Source organism: Tyto alba, unplaced genomic scaffold, assembly GCF_018691265.1.
Source record: "Tyto alba isolate M040663 unplaced genomic scaffold, T.alba_DEE_v4.0 Super-Scaffold_11, whole genome shotgun sequence".
Lineage (NCBI taxonomy): Eukaryota > Metazoa > Chordata > Aves > Strigiformes > Tytonidae > Tyto > Tyto alba.
In genome coordinates this window covers 2,761,395-2,779,738 of record NW_024881273.1, presented here as the reverse complement: position 1 = coordinate 2,779,738, position 18,344 = coordinate 2,761,395, and the positions used below count along the sequence as shown (strand labels likewise).

Below are 18,344 nucleotides of genomic sequence, written 5' to 3'. Positions count from 1 at the left end.
ATAATTTTTAAAAAGGAAGGTTGCATGAATTGGAATATTCTAGATAGTATGACTAGTTGATAGTGTATTAGAAATCTGGCAACTTTCACTTGAATTTTAGTCTATTTATACATACTAACACAGTTTTTACAACGAAAAAATGCATACTTTCTTACACCTTGTTCCACCATCTTTTTGTGGAAAACAAGACCAAATGTCATGTCATGAAATTAAATATTGTATTTAATAAAAAACTTGGGAAAACAGTTTTCCTTCTATGATTCTTCTTATTCAGCAGACCTGAAGTCAGTGGAATCAGCTTGCAAATTTCTGTTTAAAATAGACTTAATGAAAAGAAATTGCATTTCCTGGAGACAAAGAATATCATGGCAACAGAGTAATTTGATACTAATCCCATATGTAAGACACTGACGTTGTCAGTGTGGTCATCTAATGATATCATCCTCTTAAAATGTCTCAGATTTTGGTACTTGAAGAATGAGAACAAAATATTTAAAAGCTCACCTGAGTTGAATGAAATCCTCCACCATATCTTTGTTCTTCAGATAACCACTTGGTGATTGGATTAGCATAGTTTTTGTCCCCTCTTAGCAAAGTAGTAAGCAAGGCATATGCTGTGGTTTCAACCATTTGTGCAGTAACAGAGCTGGGAGTGTGCTGGTCTAGTGTTTTGAAAGTATCTTTCCAAAAACGATAAATAGGAGGGTCACCTACGAAAGTAGAAAAGGAAGGTTTCAGATTGAAACAGCAACAGCTCTCTCCAGACTATACAAGATGAAGTACTGCCTGATCAGGTAAAGAAGAGAAGGAGGAAATCACTCTGCATTTAACAGAAGATATACATCTCATACTAGTAAGTCTGACCCATGTACTAGAAACTGATCATAAACACCTGATGCAAAGCATCTGTTCCATATCCAGATATTGCTGGTCCTGGACAGGGATTGAGCAGCCAAACAAATAGAATACAGATTTAAAATTTGGTTTTTTTTTTTTTTAAAGCCACTTTCAACAGACAAAACAAAGCTTTTCTATTCCAGTAGAAATCATTACTTGGCAGAGAACAGTCTGAGACACTTGCCTGTGACAAAATATACAAAAAAGGAACAGCACCAAGTCCCTTATCAACCAGTGAGAAATTAAGAAGAAAACCAAACACAACAAAAGTGAGGGTAGTGGCGGATACTGTGAAAATTCCACTCTGAGACAAGGAAGAGAGTGGACACATCATAAGGACGAGGAGGCAGACAAAAGTAATCCATAATGGACACCTGCACAAAAGGAAAACCTCTATCTAGAATAAATGGGATACAGTGGGGAATGACAGATGCCTAGCTGCCTTGCATACTGCTAATGAAATTGCACTCTTGTAAAGCTGAAAGCAGGATTCAATCTAGCAAAAAAAAACTAGGCCACACAAGACTAAAAATTCACTTATACCAAAAGAAGCATCACTGCAATTCACTCTCCAAGTACTGCCATCACAATAGAGAATTTAAAAATACTAAAAGAACAGCCTGAGAGCCAACTACAGTACAGACTGTGAGAAAATTTAATAATACCTATGACAGATGCTTCCTTCTTCAGTGCAGAGAATGCCGATCGTGCAGACTGATGGTTCAAATCCACAAGAGCTAAAGCATATGAAGTTATTGCCATAGTAAAGGGGCTTTGAGCAGACTGCACATTTTTCATCAAATAATCTCCTGCTTTGTTTTTAGCATCATGGATTTTCTGAAAAGATCAACAAGCTAGAGCTTACGTCTTTTAGACTTATTTTTAAAGAAACACATAATATCTTCTACAATAAATCTTTTATTACAGTGATCCAGAATTGTATTATTGCTCTTCTACTGATTTTGAAAGACAAAGACTAACAAAGAAAATTAAATCTTAATCTCTGAAATTGAAAAAAGCCTCTTGATTTCTTTGAACAAATGTTAAAGAAAATGGAGGAAATTAGAATCCCAGAAAATGACCACTGGCAGAAATAAAAATATTATTTACCTGAGTAGGACATATTTTAATTGACTTCTCAATTCCAATAACAGAAAATGCTGTGAGATACAAAGATTTTTCTTTAGCTTCTCTAGGTAATGTACCCTACAAAATCAGATACGTAAATATAATTAAATAGAAACAACAGTTATTTTAAATAAATAGAACTTTTTACAGTTTAGGTGAGGAAACAAATAGAAATTCCTGTAAGAAATACTAATTTGGCTTAGCTTGAAAATATGTTGAATCTTTTGAGGGTAATTGCTTATTTGTAAAAAAGAAACCAAAACATATAGTTACTGGCAAGCCAGGACTATTATATTTAAAATCAACCTACATAATTTTTTTCCAAATATTAAAAAGCAGTAAGCAGCTACTTTTAATGGGAAAACATAAAGGTTTGCAAGATTGTGCTGTTCTTTAAATGGATGTAGAAAAAGACGAATCTAGTAAAATTGTCTTGAATAGATGTTCTAGTGAAATGCAACCTAAAATACCTTGCATTCCTAAAACACGTTACCTCCTAGTAACTTCAGTTTTTACTGTATACACATAGAAAACGTTTGCATTTCATACCTGTAGTTTCACTGGTTGGTAATTGGAAAATTCACTGAATGACCCATCTGGCATTTGACAGTTATCGATCAACCACAGAAGTGAATTACAAATAGAAATTTGTTCAAGATTTACATATTGATTAACTTGTCCGAGAATTCTCAAAGCAAAAGCTGTCAACCTGCCAAGGATATCAAACAGATTATATTTATTTTGATTTGCAGATACCCACATTCCTAGAAGTTAGACATAAATTTGCACTACTTATGATTTAGGTATGGTATGCACTCCCACGGTTCAAATGAATGTTGCAGATTAATTTTAAATTTAACTTAACAAATGGGCAAAAATTACTCAAATAATTTTAAACTAGGATCAATTTCCATGTTTCAGGATATAAACCCCTTACATCCCCAAAAAATTACTTTTTCATATGCATAGAATTTAAGGAAAATCCTTATGAAGACAGGCTGAGAGAGTTTGGGATTGTTCAGCAGGGAGAAGAGAAGGCTCTGGGGAGGCCTTAGAGTGACCTCCCAGTGCTTAAAGGGGGGGCAGGAAAGGTGGGGAGGGACTCTGGATCAGGGGGTGTGGGGGCATGATGAGAGGTAATGGTTTTAATCTGACAGAGGGCAGATTTAGGTGAGATCTAAGGCAGAAATTCCTCCCTGTGCGGGGGGTGAGGCACTGGCCCAGGGTGCCCAGAGCAGCTGTGGGTGCCCCCTCCCTGGAAGGGTTCAAGGCCAGGTTGGACGGGGCTGGGAGCCCCCTGGGCTGGGGGAAGGGGGCCCTGCCCGGGGCAGGGGGTGGCATTGGATGATTTTTAAGGTCCCTTCTAAATCAAAACATTCTGTGATTTTACAGAGATGCTTTTGAAGCATTTTATTCCTTCCTTCTACAAGCCAGCTGCATTTGCCATTCTGAAAGGCAAGACAGTGACTACGTATTTTGCCTGATTTTCAACAGCAGATTCATTCTGTTTTCCATAAACAGTACTACCCCTTCTGTCTGATAGCCTTTAAATACCATATGTGTGTGAACAAGATGTCTATTTCGCCCTTGCTCATGTCCCTGTACTTAGCTTTCCTTCTCCAAAATTGGCATGAAAATTTTGCCTGAGCTTATGACTTCTGCAGGGAACCAAAGTCTACACAATCCTTCTGTAAAATTCCAAGCCCAAAGAAGAGGTTTCAGAACTGAGCAAAATCCTACAAATTATCTCACATATGTTTGCTCCTAACCATTGGCCCAACTTGGCTGTAATGGTGTGAACTCAGGACATAAACAAAAGATTCAGCACTATGGACATAAACAAAAGATTCAGCAAGTGAAAGCAAGGAATCAAAAGACATTATTCAAAGTTGTAAGCACCATTTAGCTCTACCATCAATCTCACTTCTCATGCTTTCTAGAAAATATCACCCTTCAAAATTATTTATAATATGAAAGCAAAGGAATGAAACAAGCCTTTTCCATCAATTCTAATCAAAAGACCTTTTCAACTCACCACGTGCTGGCTTGCCCATTCTTCCACATGCTATATGAGAAGTCAGAATTTCTGAATGACAAGATGCTCACAATTCCTAAGGGATATATTAGGCAGAAAGTAAGTTATGAAAAGAGCTTTATATGAAGATTGCATTTGCTCACTCAGATATATGATCTTTCTCATTCAGCAAAGTTGAGGCACCTCTACCACACTGAAGCAAGAGAAGAAGCTATATTTTTTTACCTTCTTTCATCTTCCTCCTCATTTGAGTTCTTGAAGTTAAGGTTTCAGGACCCAGTAAACGCCAGTTGTTTGACTCTTCCAAGTAGCGAAACACATAAAATACTGGAGCAATACTCATCAACTCTGCCTCTGCACTGCCCTTTGGCAGGTTAGTAAGAATACTAAGACCACTGGGACTGAGGACTGTGGCAATCACTTCACCCATAATATGTCCTGTGGAAAGAAAAAAAACAGCATTTATTTAAATGAAAGATCATGAAAGTGAATCCAAGGGCAGAATTTGACTGATACTTTTAAGCAATCATTCTATATGAAGTATTTAAAATTTTACACAAAAGGGTGATTACAAAGCCTTTTCTCAAAAGGAGAACATAGGAATAAATTCAGATAAATTTAAATAAAGGAATAAGAAATAGGAGAAAAAAGAACATATATACAGAAAGTACATATGCAGTAGACTAAAAATTTCAGTTCAATTTACCTTTTACACTGACATTTCTATCAATTTTTGTTTTAGGGACCAGATTTAGTGGGATTTTGTATCGAAATTCTTGTCGCCTCTTCAGTGAGCCTATAATTGAAAATGTATAGTTATCATACTGCACAATCTAAATCAACAGATAATTCAGATGTAGTAGCTAGATTTAGAGGTTACAATTATCTGATAAGTCAGCGACAAAAATACCTATAACCTGAAAACTAAAAATATGCCCAAATGCACATGCAAATGATATCAACCTTTGAAAAAGAACAGATGCAAACTCTTTAATATTTCTTTCACCTTTTTTCTTAAGAAAAAAATCTGATCTGGACCTAAACTTTGTGGTTTCAGATTAAACTCTGGTTAAATGAAACCATTTTAGATTTTCCTATAAAGCATCTGCTAACTGGTTTTCAAGAACACTGAGAAAACCTTAGTATGGTATCATAGTAATAAATAAATATAAAGTTTCCTTTTAAGAAATGAATCCAAGTATTTTTTTGAAAGACTAGCTATTTTGAGATGGATTTGTTAATCAATGAAAGGACAGGAAATCCTTGAAGTGACATATGAAGAATGTTTCAGGAAGGAGAAATGCCAATTTTTTCACATTACAGAAAACTTGATCATCATGAATCAAGAATATGAAAAAATAAACAAAGACATATATGATCAATTCGCTTACCATAAAGACCCTGTGGATCCAAAGTGAAACCTGAATGAAGTTCTTTCTTAACGCCTTCTGGCTGAAATCATCAAGAGGAATGAAGTAGAAAATTAAAACACTTTTGATTAATCAAATATATTAACTGAAACAACAGTTTAAAACCATAGATTTTTTGCCTTCTACATCCTTCTCTGAGTTTTACTTAACTGTTCCACTTCTGTTCTACATACGTTTAAGATACTGTTCTATTTCCCAAAATTCTTGAGAAAATTTAACAAGATTTAAATAAAAGCTTAGGAAAGTATAAAATTACAAAAAAGTGTCTTTCAGTAAAGCATGCTTAAAGCAATAGAAAATCTGAACCAAGTAACTTAGAATAGAGTATTCTCCTTGCTTACTAAATTGTAATCTATCTATTTACACATATAATCTTTCTGATGATTCTTATAATCAAGGTTTAAAAATGTGCATACCCAAATACTCAGTCATGCACTTTCCCACTGCATACACCTCAGTGAATTCAATGAAATCATGTAATATTGTGGATTCTGATAATATTAAAATAAAGCAATATTTTTATATTAATTTAATATATTTTTATTTCTAGTGACTGAATCAATATGAAATTCCAAAACACTACAAATATGTTGGGTTTTTTTCTTACCATTACACGTAAAGTTTTAACGACAGTTTCACTGTTCCTGGCTGTCAGCAGTGTAAAGTTGATAGTGTGTAGACCTAATTCCAAAGGAAGTATTCTGAATGTAACTGGTGACGAAGAACTGCCATCTAGATTCTTAAAATTACAACCGCGTATCCTCGACCTAGTAGTTGCAGAATCTCCAAAAGTACAGATTCCATTTCCAGCTGATATTGTAACACAGAACTGAAATGTTGAAAGATTTTAAATGTTTCACTTCCATGACAGGTACAACACCAGAGAAATATGAAAGCCACTGAAATACTACAGTGAGTACTCTATTACTGCTATACTTTTCTACTTACAGTAAGCAAGTATACCTACTTTTGGAATTACTATTACTTGGACTAGAGACACACTAACAAATGTTCATCAGCAATGCCAGGGAACCACTGTACTAGGCTTCATACATATACCTCTGCATACTTTACTCAAATTTTTTCAATAATAATTTTGCACTTCTGTTTCATGTATTTCCTTAAAAATAGTCCTTTTCTAATAAATGTAATTAGACATTTATTAGAACAATGTAATAGTTCTAACAAACAATGTAATCTGTGAGCTCTGGAGCAGATGACTCCAAAAATCCCATCACTTTTTGACACTGTGTCCAAACAACTGGACTAGAAAATTTGTACTTCAACTTTCATGAGGTAAAGTTGCTAGGCAAGAGCATGACAACATTGTAATCAGTGGAATGGCTGGAAATGAAACAATTATCAATTGGATTCATTGTTACACAGTTATATAGAGCACACATAATACTATCTGACAGGTGGGAGCAAACTGATCCGAGGGCCTGTTTGTATTGGGTACTCGAAAGGGAAATGCTTTTTTAGTTTATATTCATCTTTACATAGAACTCATTAAGACCACAAATTACCTTAATTGCAGAAGCTTTATGGTTATAAACTGATCCTTTTAACTCTATTTGTTCTCCTCGCACCACAGAATAAGGAACATAAACACTCAAGAAGATGTCTTTTACCACTTGCACTTCCAATGGTGCAGCAACACATATACCTAAGGAAATGAAAAACATAAAAGCAGACTATCTTATCTGCCCTTCTGATAAACAAATTTGAAAAAATCCCCACATACCTGCCACCTTTACTGATGATTTATCATTTTTCAATATGTACTTTGAAATTGTCCAAGCTTTTAAAAAAGTGACCAGGCTCTTGCTTCCTGTTCCAAGTTGCTGTCTCCTACTCTTCACACATACTTGCTGAAGATACCAGTCCTTTGCACTTCTTCTTTCCAAAGTGAGAAACAAATTTTCTGTTTGAACTACCATATCTATCAGAAAATTTGTTTCTTCCTCTCCCCAAGTCCCTGAGCTATTGATAGCAGGACACTGTAAAGTTGTACCAGGGAAGAGTCACTCACTATTTGTTCTTACATTATTCTTAGTCATTTATTACAAGCTGCTGTCAAACACAAGATAGGCTTTGTTTTCCCAGCCACTTTCATAAGAAGAAATGAAGTAATTTAATTTCCCTAAAATATATTTTTTCATGCCTATTTGTCCTGTTTATCAAACAGAAAATGAACATCATAGAACACGCATGCTAAATGCAATGACAGATTCTGCAAAATTCAAATGGAAAAGCTCCCTAATTCTTTAGCTACAATCTAGTTAGGTTGCAGTACCTACCTTTATCAGAAATGCCAACACCTTGTATTTCCCAGGTAGTCAGCGAATCAGGCAAGGTGATAGACAGGGTCTTTGACCTGTGTTTAGAAGTATTAGCACATTTATACATTATCTATCTGTTAATACCAATAGCTAATCAACACAAAGACAGTACATGCCCTGAGGAACTCTTGGATCTAAGAGACACTTAGGTAAGAGACACAGCATATTTAGAAAACAGGACTTCTGGATTTTTGTTCAAATAAACTTGGTTTTAGCTGACTTTACAGAAGCTGGTGTTTAGCAAGGTTGGAAGTGAAAGGAAAAGTGACTCAACAATCTGAGCACCAGACAGCTTATCCTGCATGGAGGGAAACATGGCAGCAATAGTTAGTCTGTGTAAGATCGCATCTTAGCACATATCTTGGGTACAACTAAGGCTCCCCAGCTTACCTCAATTTTAGCATTTACTTTCTGTAAAACTAATGACTAAGTCAAATGTTGGTAAATGATTTAAGAAAAGTAGTACCTTGGAGAAACTTGGTGAACTTCCCATAACCAGCTTTCAGGAAAGTAGCTACGAACTTCTGCCTCATCCAGTTCCAAGAAGTCCTCAAAATCTGAAGGACATAAATAAAGCAAGTAAAAAAACCCCAACCAAAACACCTGCCAACAGCTTTCCACCAAAGGCTTCAAAATCATTATCTTTATGTGATACTACGTTCTGATTACTTGCCTCAGGTTAGTCATGACACAAGAAAAAAAGGTATGTGAATACCCTCAGTCAAAAGTCTGTGTTAATCCCACCTCATCTAACTACACATGTGAATACATGTCCAATATCCAGACAGATTAACTAGTTAACAAGCAATTATAGGGAGAGAATGGGAGACAAGAAATTTCACATTCCCATTGACCTTTCCTGAGATGCTAGCCATTGGCTGTTTTGGGCTTGGGCAAAGGACTCAAGTTTAGCATTGCCTTCACAGGCAGTTCTGCTTGTTCTAAACATGGGTGAATAGAATATAGCCCTTAACAGAATAAAGAAGTGCTCTCCTATCCCTTTGTAGGGGTATACAACCAAGGTCTTTGGAGACTGGAAAAATCCTTTTTGGAATAACCCTGACAGGTAATAGGGAGGGGTTAATAGATTAACAAAACTATCACCTCTCTATTTGCCCATATTCAGCTGGAAGTGTTACACCACATGTCCGCAGGAGAGTCAGAGCTCTCATACTTACGCATTCTGGCCAATATTAGAAGCTTATTAGGCTCTTCCTCCCTCAGTCTGTTTGCAAATTCACAGCAATCTCTGAATGCAGAAATGCACTTTTCATTACTCCGAATTCGCTGAGCTCTATCACTGCAAGTCTCAGTGACTGGATACGCTTTCACTCCAGCCATGCAGCATTTTCGAATTTCTGGATGTAGGTACTTCGATGCTGAAATAATAATAAAATAATTCCCCTCCCTGAGATGAAGTTTTTATTTCAAAATGCATCTTAACTCTTTATACTGAATGTATTTTTAAAAACTGCAGAATTTTAATGGAGGTACAGATTTGAGGATAAACATAAATTTTTCATTTTTCAAACACTTGTGACACACATTTAATCACTACTATTTTAAATTAAAAATATAAATTAGGTAAGAGGAGTTTTATTACATTTTAAGATTCAACAGTCAAAAGTTCTTCTGACAGGCTTGGTCCCTGGTAGGTAGCCATTGGGAAGGACTGCTATATGGCAGTATCTGAGTTTTCAGGTTATGTCTTTTCAGAAAAAGAAAAGATCTTAAACATATGTTGTATTTTCAATGTGTACTTAAATCTTGTCAACTTCAAATTCAGCATATGGCTAAGAGGCTTTATAAATAGGGTCCTCTCTAAAGTCATCTTCCATTATTTGTCAGTCTCTCCACTACATTAAGTTAATAACAATAATTAAAAGTAGTAAGAAAACACTCAGATTCTTCATTTCTAAAGGATGTGATTTTTTTTCATAACTATATACTTTACAAGATTTTTTTAAACACCTTCTTTGTGTATCCGCTCCTTGAAGTCAGACCGTTTAGTTCTTAAAACTTCATTGCAAGTTTCACCTGTTCAAAAATAAATAAGTACAAGAGACATGAGCATTTTTCTAATAGTATAGTCCACTTAAAAATAATTCCGTAAAATGACATTGCAAATTTGGGGAGCTTTTTCTGTTTACTATGTTAATTACATTAAAGTATTTTCATTTCAATTACAGTAACTGACCCACAAGTCATAATGTTTTCCTCTCTCAAAAATCATTAGTATATGCATTCCCTATTAACTGAGTTCCAACATAATAACTGAGAGTCACAATAGAGTATTTCAGAAAAGAAAATCCATAATTTCATGCTTAAAAGAAAGGAACATACCTGCTTCATTTGAATCATCAGCATTTGCATTAGTTAAAAATGTAAGCCCAGCCATTCGGAATACATCAATGTTGTTCCGTCCTCCTCCAGCACCACAGCCAAGGTCACTCTTTTCCAATTGTAGCATTATCTGAGGAAAAACCACATCAGCAGCTAACTTAAATGTGGAATATATCACATAACAAGTGAGAGAGTTAGGCTTGCAGAAAGGCCACTTTAGTCTATAAGATATACTTACAACACTCTGAAGAATACCATTTAACAATATTTAAACTAATTCAAGCACCAGCAGCAACATCAGAGTTAGAGTCATGCAGATGACTCAAGGTGGAATGTTTCACTAATGTGTTTAGAACAGTTCTGACACTCAGACTACCTTGTTTAAAACCAATTCCATAGTGCTATAAACCAGATACAAGTGATTCAAGGTTGGTGCAACAGTATTCTCCTACTTGTCTATGTATTTTATATCTGACTGTTCTCAAGTATTAAAAAAATGCCTTTTTTGTAATAGGAATGGAGTTTTTTCAGTGACAGATAATATGTAGCTTTACTTATATACACACGTATCTAAAATTCTACAATGACTGAAAACCTCTATAACTCACTGAACATAACAGCATTTGCCACACCATTCTACCACTATGCCTTAAAAATGTAACCTGGAAAGATTATAGGAAGAACTAAGGAGAATGTAGTCTCCATGCCTCTCTGATTAAGGAGGTCTCTAACATGGCAATCTATTTTTGGCCAAGACTAAAGAGTTCTGATGAGACAGTTCAGATCTGCCTTTGAAACCACAAATTTACTTTTGCTGGAAATCAAAATATTGTAAATTATTTTTTTTTATCATTCTGAACTGTCAGATTTAAACTGACAACTTTTACTCTGGATTGAATTGCTCTTCTGCCTATTTTCAGGTTTACTGAATGCATGGCACATAATAGCTATTCTGAATATGAACATGAAACAAATAGCAACTTGGTTTTCTTTTGTGGCTACTACTTAACTTTTTCCATTGCTTTCTTCCCTCTTCCTGTGACCCCATATACTGCCTTGTCAATAGATGACAAGGCAACAAAGGAACTAAATTGTGTTTTCATGTTAAGTGATACAACTTCTGCTGGATTCAGGATCTCTTTGCTTGATTGAAGCTTAATCTACAAATTGAAAACAAATATTGGTAATTTTAAAAGCACATTGTTCCAAAAGAAATCCATCTGAAGGCAGACACTTTAATAAATTGAGGAAACGTTAAAGAACTTGTGCAAGTCCAAGTTAAAATCTGACCATATAATGAATGTACACCCAGAAATTTTAGTGCCTATTTCATTACTCACATCAAGGCTATTCCCACATTTCTGTTCCACATTCAGCCAAACCGAATCAGCTACTAACTCAGCAGATTCTTCTCCCATGACTATGTAGTAAACAATAAGACGTGCTGAAGGAACCATTTCTTGGGTTATCTGAAAAGTTAGATGCTCATATTCTAAATCCTTAATTCTCTTCTGAGTTCCAAAGCTTACTATCTTCCCTTTTGACATGATCTAGAATAAAAAAATTATGAATAAAAAAGTCACATTTTATATTTAATATGTTTCTTACATGTAATAACTACTTGCATTTAGATATGATCCAACACACACAAAAATGCATTTGGCACCAGTGGGTCTAGTTCAAAGGAAAGCAGCTCTCCTCCACTCCCCAAAAAAGCAGTGCTGTGCCTGTGCATCTTTCTTTTCCTCTATATTTCAACTCCTGAAATGGCTCTTGAGACTAGTGCTACTTGTTCTTAATCCCAGTCTGTCAGATGAGAATTCAAACCAATGGAGACTTAATTTATAATTTAAACATGAGACTGTTAACAGTTTTTTACTATAAGACTGACAGTATACGGAAGGAGCAATTGTGTGAGCTGCATGTATTCTATGCTGAGGATAGTTCTTGATCCTTGAGGTTTTTCATCTATGACCATATATATTAAATCACAATTCAGTATTTTTTGTGGAAACATCTGTTACTTACCAAATAACTGTAGTGATGTATTTTATGAATGTAGCGACTATGTGGATATACATTAATATTTATTAAATCCCCTACTTGTAATATTTTGTGGTTTGAAGCCCAATCAATATATAGATAACTCTGACTTAATGATGAATAAGCTTTTGCTTCATAGGTTTTACTTGCTTGGTTTTCATCCAAAAGATATGGATCTGCAGTTTTTACCTGAAAAGATAATAAAATGTCTGAAATATTTTTTAGTAAAGGAGGAAACAAACCCCATGTGTCCTGATTAGTTTAAATACAGAATTATACCTAACAAATAATTACAATGTTAAAAGCATTCTGCAACATATTATTCAGAGACATTAATAAAAGCTAACTCAAGACTCTCTTGTTTTCTTTAATAAAACAACCTATAAATATAAAATAAAATTAAAATTGTAGTGTAGAAGCACGTACATAAAAATAAATAGAGCCGAAACGGTTAATGATATGCCTCCTTACATAGTGAGGGAAGTACTCTCAGAGATTTGTTTTCACACAATTAATTTGGATTTTTTTGTTTAATAATTATTATGCAATAAATATGTGACAAATTAGGATATTTTGTTTCAGACCAATTTAATAAACACTTTAATAGAGAAGTAATGTTTCGTTATAGCACCTGCATTTCAGAACTGATTATTTATAATAGTCCCTAAGTTTATAAACTCTTAACTTTTGAGTATAAAATCTTCCCACTAGTGTTGTACATTCACAAAAGTACAGAATTAAACCCTCGAAGAAATAAATTAATGAAATTATTTAACTCACTTGAAACTCCAATATTTTGCTATCAGATGGGATATTAACCACAAACAAAGCAGTTCCATCATTCATGCTTGTTTTTCTCCTTCCAGATTCTGAACCCTCTGATACCAACTCAGTCTCATCCATCTGCTCACTAAATGATTTTGCAGTGACAGTTACAGGGACATTTCCAACAAAGTGATCGACTGTATCTTTCACCTGCACCTGTTGATCAGAATAGATAACAGTTCTTATATGAATGGTGACATTTTTCAAGGAGAAAACTTTCAAGCTGCTAAGCTTCTTCTACAATAGCAAGTTAAAAAAATGTAAACGGTCAATGGAAATTAAAAGTGTGTTAAGACCTACAGTAATATACACAAAAAAGAATAATGCTTCTGCATTATGGGTTTTATGTTGTAAAGTGCAACAATACTGCTTATGTTAACTGACCTTAATGAAGAATGGAAGTCCAGGCTTCACAAAGAGAGGAGTAGCAATCAAGTTCAATTTGTAAGGAGATACAGCAAATCTGACTCCAGAAAATTCTGCTTCACCACTGAGGCCACCTAACAAAATATTATGCCCCTTTTAATAATCACATCCTAAAGCCTGTGTTTTCTCCACTTGCCTTCAAAGGGCAGCACAACCTGTCTGTTACTGTGAAGTCCTTGCATCTAAAGAGTCAAATGCTAGCACTGTTGTGAAAACAAATAGCCAAAAGAAAAATTGAATCCCTAAATATTTTTACAGTGACAGATGGACTGTTCTTCCTTATAAGTTTTTGGAAGAAGGACTTCTGAATGTTAAAGGAAGTCTGATACTAGGAAAGTTATTCATACTTTTTTTTTTTTAATTCTGTTTACATTTGCAGAGATGTTAAAATAAAATTAAAAAGCAACTTACCCGTAGATTCCAACACTGATGCCACAATATATAAATATGACCCATCCAATTCTTCTAGACTTCGAAGCCCTATAAAACTCACTGCTTTCTTACTGTTAAAATTGATCTCAGCAACTCCATTTTCAATCTGGAAATGAAACAGAAATCATTAGTTTATAGTCAGTAATTTAGAAATCATATATAGATACACTGTACGCAAATTCTAACTTCAACACGTTTCTGTTCATTATCTATTTTCAGAGGAATTCAAAGGTGGTTATGTTTGAATGAAGAATTCCTTATTCCATAAAATCATTGATAATTAATCAACCAATGGCACGCATTTCAAAGTCTGCATGCAGGCCCAACAAGAGGTAAGAATGACACAGAGATATCTTCACTGAATGAGGAAAGATAATGCCTTTTATCATTCTTCAATGACTAAATCAGAAAGGCCAGACTAAATGAGGAAGGGATAATTGGTGGAGAACAGACTCCCCATAATTCATCACTGTAATTTTGATCTGTTTATCTCCATTTGAGTTCTTTTGTTTATTCTGTAATAGATAGCATAAACGTTATTTCACAGAAATTTCAACCACAGTTTGCTCAAGTGGGTAATTGAACCAGAGTGAAATTACATTGTCTCAGATGCTGCCTCTGAGTTTTCATTTTAAAGTGCGTTTCAATGACCTTATTACACGGGAAAAGCTGACGCTGAATAGCTGTTGATGCAAACTAGAAGTTGGGACCCATCCTCATCAAACTGGAGTTGGTTTGGTTCAAATTAGTTCAGCCTGGAGAAGAGAAGGCTCTGGGGAGACCTTAGAGCGACCTCCCAATGCTTAAAGGGGGGACGGGAAAGGTGGGGAGGGACTCTTTATCGGGCAGCTGTAGGGATAGGATGAGGGGTAACAGTTTTAAACTGACAGAGGGCAGATTGAGATTAGATGTAAGGCAGAAATTGTTCCCTGTGCGGGGGGTGAGGCGCTGGCCCAGGGTGCCCAGAGCAGCTGTGGGTGCCCCCTCCCTGGAAGGGTTCAAGGCCAGGTTGGACGGGGCTGGGAGCCCCCTGGGCTGGGGGAAGGGGGCCCTGCCTGGGGCAGGGGGGGGTGGCACTGCTGGGGCTTTAAGGGCCCTTCCAACCCAAACTGTTCTATGATTCTGTGAAATGTAATGAGAAAACTTCAGTGGAAGTGAATCAATCCTGAACTAAGTGTATGAAATCTACACAAGCTAGGCTTGCTGCTTCTTACCCTAGTTATATGCATTGCATGCGGCATCATTCTTTTTTCACCTTCTTCAATTATTCCAAAGCGAAGAAAAACATCAGCAGTTGCAAGCTTTTTATTATAAAAATAGCTGAGAACAAAACAATATAAATGCTTTAAAGATTACTTTAATAACTGCAACAAAGCATTCATTTTTGAAGAACAGTAATTTCCTAGACAAAAGAGAAAACAAAATGTCTGTGTATCTTTAAACAGTTCTATCGAACAATAATCACTTTGCAATAATTTTAAAAAGGGTCACTTAGTTCTTTTAGAGAGCAGAAAGGAATGTGATGATAGGGCATCTTGAGGAAATAGAATAGGAAACTTCTGGACATAGGAGAATCATTCTTTGGGTAAAAGAAGACAAGATACACACCTATTTAGAAATCAAAGCCAAATTTCCTTACCTAGCTTTCACAATAATTCTGAAGTTCTCAAATTTATCAGAACTAATAAAGTTACTTTCTGGCTCGATGACGATGGAAAAGCTTGGCATTGCTGAAAATTGAGTAGAAAGGAAAGCCACTTAAGCATGTTTTTATACATTAAGCCAAAGATGCTGAGAAAGACACCTCTGTAAAGCCATCAAAGAATCACGTTGGTTTCAAGTGATTTAAATTACAATATCAAAACCCCAAAATACAGCTGTTAGCTTTTCCACGGTGAAGCACAAGTTCTAAAGCCCTAAGTTATCTGCAGTTGCTGTGACTCCAAATTTTGCATCAGTGCAACTATGTCAAGATGGCTCAGCATACTAAATAACAACTCTATTTTCAGACAAGTTGTATTAATAGAGTCTTATACCGATATGATTGATTGGCATGAACTGACATCTCATTTGCCACTTGGCTTTACACTGCATCTCGTTGCCATGTATAAACAGCCCAACGTTACCTCCGGGATTTCTGCATTTTCTTCCTCTGTGTTGTATAGCTGTCCTCTATAAATTTCACTGAAAAAACATATAAAAATGAAGGTTCACAGTATGGGCACACCTTACCATATTCCCTAACTTCGAATTTTGCAACAGCTGAGGTTACAAAAGTCTTCTTATACTTGGCTTCAATCTTCCAAATTCCATACCTATGAAATGTCAACAATCAAACATTTTAAAGATGAAAATTAATGTTGAATACGAATATTAGTATTATTACTTAACAATATTTCATGTTAATAATTTAGAGAGAAAAATTCTGCATCAAGTTTTTGCACATGTTCAGTACTCCGAAAAGATTTTGCTTTGATATTTTAATAATTATTTGAAATTTATTTTAAAGTATTGAAATAAATTGGAAAAGGATATGCCATTATTTATATTATGATTATCATCAGATTTTTTTGCTTTATAGTTACAAGCAGAGACACATTTTGAAGACTGCAAATGTAACCAGGGTCACCAAGACATTATTTACTAGCTTCTTTCCATACAAGAAAATGCTCAAAAGGATTCATGCAGACTTCTGTTATGGTCCTTCTCTCTATGACTAGAGCACTGAGGCACAGTTGCAATTTGCATAATGATTTATAGAAAAATTAATTCCTACAATCTTTCCACCTTATAACACCACAACAAAAATTATGCAAGTCTACTGTTAACAGATACTCAGTTTCAAGGAGGATACAAAATTAATTTTTACTAAGACTGAAATTATTGCTAATTTCCTAATGAAAAGTATATCAGTCAAAAATAATTTTTTCAAGCACCTGCTAGCATCCTTCTGCCAACGCAGTGAATCTTCAGCACCCTCTCAAGACTAAAAGGAGAACTGAAGAGTATTTATTTTGTATGCTGCTGTTACTGAAGAAACGCTGGTGATTTGTATGGATATATGTATGAAATATGAGTGTTTCTCCTCCTTGAAATCAATACATCTTTGACACTGTTTCTATCTCTACAGTAGAAAGCTTTAGTTTTTATTAATCTTCCTTTCTAATTGAGCATGACAAACCTACCACTAACTGTTCTTTAATTTCAGTTTTATCACCAGCATTTTCACTCACTACATCTCCTCACCTTCTCTCATCACAGTAAGCATATATCACCTATTTGAAAACATAGAAAGTAAGCTTCCCACTTGGCTTTAGGAGACAAATGTTAGTTTGGAAGTCAACTGAAAAGAAGAATATTTGGTAGTAAGTTCCTTGTTTATACCATGGTTACACGCCACGTGAAATATTACAAATCTCCAAGTTCCAAGTCATGCACACTCTGTGTATCAAGCAGAAGACACTCTGACAGCCTTTAAGAAAAGGTTCTATTATATTAATAATCTCAAAAAGCATTAAAAAAATCTACTTAGGATTAGGAGGAATCTTGAAGTCAGGAAAAGAAACTATTCCAGTAAAATCTTCTTCTTCTACAATATCCACTTTTACTCCTTCAGGGTCCTTTAAATTACAACAGGAAAAAATCACCAGTTACAGATCACTTATCAAAAGGAAAATCTTCATTCTGTGATTTCAGTGGGAGCCTGGCTGTAATACGTTTCCAAGAGTTTTGCTCATTTCACAACATGCAAACACAAACATTTTTAGAAGCAACTTAGACTGAAATGCTGATAAAACGTTTTACTGTGGTTCCAACAATTAAAAGCTTTTACTATACAGTGCTTAAAATTGCTAAAAGGTTACTGTAGTAACAAGCCTATTGTTAAAGGCTGAAAAATATAGTGTAATAGATACTGGTTATTCTTATAACTTAAATGAAATAAACAACATTATGAAAACCATATATTATTAAAATCCCCTCAAAAATCCTCTCCTCAGATATTAAAGATAATGAATATTTTTTTATTTTTTCCCATTCTGTAACAACTTCAGATCTGGGACTTGAAAACTTCTACCCAACTGTGCAAAGACATTTTTAGATCTTTTAAAAGATGTCTGGCTACCTGAAAAAACATCTAATGGTTTTATTAAATATTGATCACGATACTGATTTACTATATAAGTACATTTATTGTTTTTGTGATCTACAGAATATGAATATAAAATTCAATTACAACTTACCACAAAAGTTAGGACAGTTTCTCGCCGAGCTGGCTGCAGTTCTTCATTCAGAGAGTAAACCCTGACTTTCACTGTAAGAATTATTACAATAAATCTCAAAGTCACACCATTACAGACATTAAAAAAAACTCAAATAAACCTCAAACTCCAACCTTTTAGCCCTACTAATTTTTAAAGTTTTTAGTATTTATAGAATGCTCTC

General features: G+C 35.0%; 1 protein-coding gene across 1 annotated transcript in view; it reads right to left on the bottom strand.

The window, feature by feature from the left end:
- C5 (complement C5) overlaps positions 1 to 18,344 on the bottom strand; it is a 28,554-nt gene that overhangs the window by 7,338 nt on the left and 2,872 nt on the right. Inside the window, 26 exon segments of the mRNA XM_042786788.1 lie at positions 505 to 710; positions 1,563 to 1,734; positions 2,008 to 2,103; positions 2,575 to 2,734; positions 4,061 to 4,136; positions 4,286 to 4,498; positions 4,767 to 4,856; positions 5,452 to 5,512; positions 6,098 to 6,319; positions 7,017 to 7,156; positions 7,791 to 7,867; positions 8,299 to 8,389; positions 9,011 to 9,211; positions 9,804 to 9,869; positions 10,176 to 10,305; positions 11,186 to 11,335; positions 11,516 to 11,725; positions 12,204 to 12,407; positions 12,999 to 13,199; positions 13,428 to 13,543; positions 13,881 to 14,007; positions 15,116 to 15,221; positions 15,541 to 15,631; positions 16,134 to 16,216; positions 17,430 to 17,521; positions 18,143 to 18,213. Coding sequence (XP_042642722.1) covers positions 505 to 710; positions 1,563 to 1,734; positions 2,008 to 2,103; positions 2,575 to 2,734; positions 4,061 to 4,136; positions 4,286 to 4,498; positions 4,767 to 4,856; positions 5,452 to 5,512; positions 6,098 to 6,319; positions 7,017 to 7,156; positions 7,791 to 7,867; positions 8,299 to 8,389; positions 9,011 to 9,211; positions 9,804 to 9,869; positions 10,176 to 10,305; positions 11,186 to 11,335; positions 11,516 to 11,725; positions 12,204 to 12,407; positions 12,999 to 13,199; positions 13,428 to 13,543; positions 13,881 to 14,007; positions 15,116 to 15,221; positions 15,541 to 15,631; positions 16,134 to 16,216; positions 17,430 to 17,521; positions 18,143 to 18,213 — 3,452 coding nt within the window.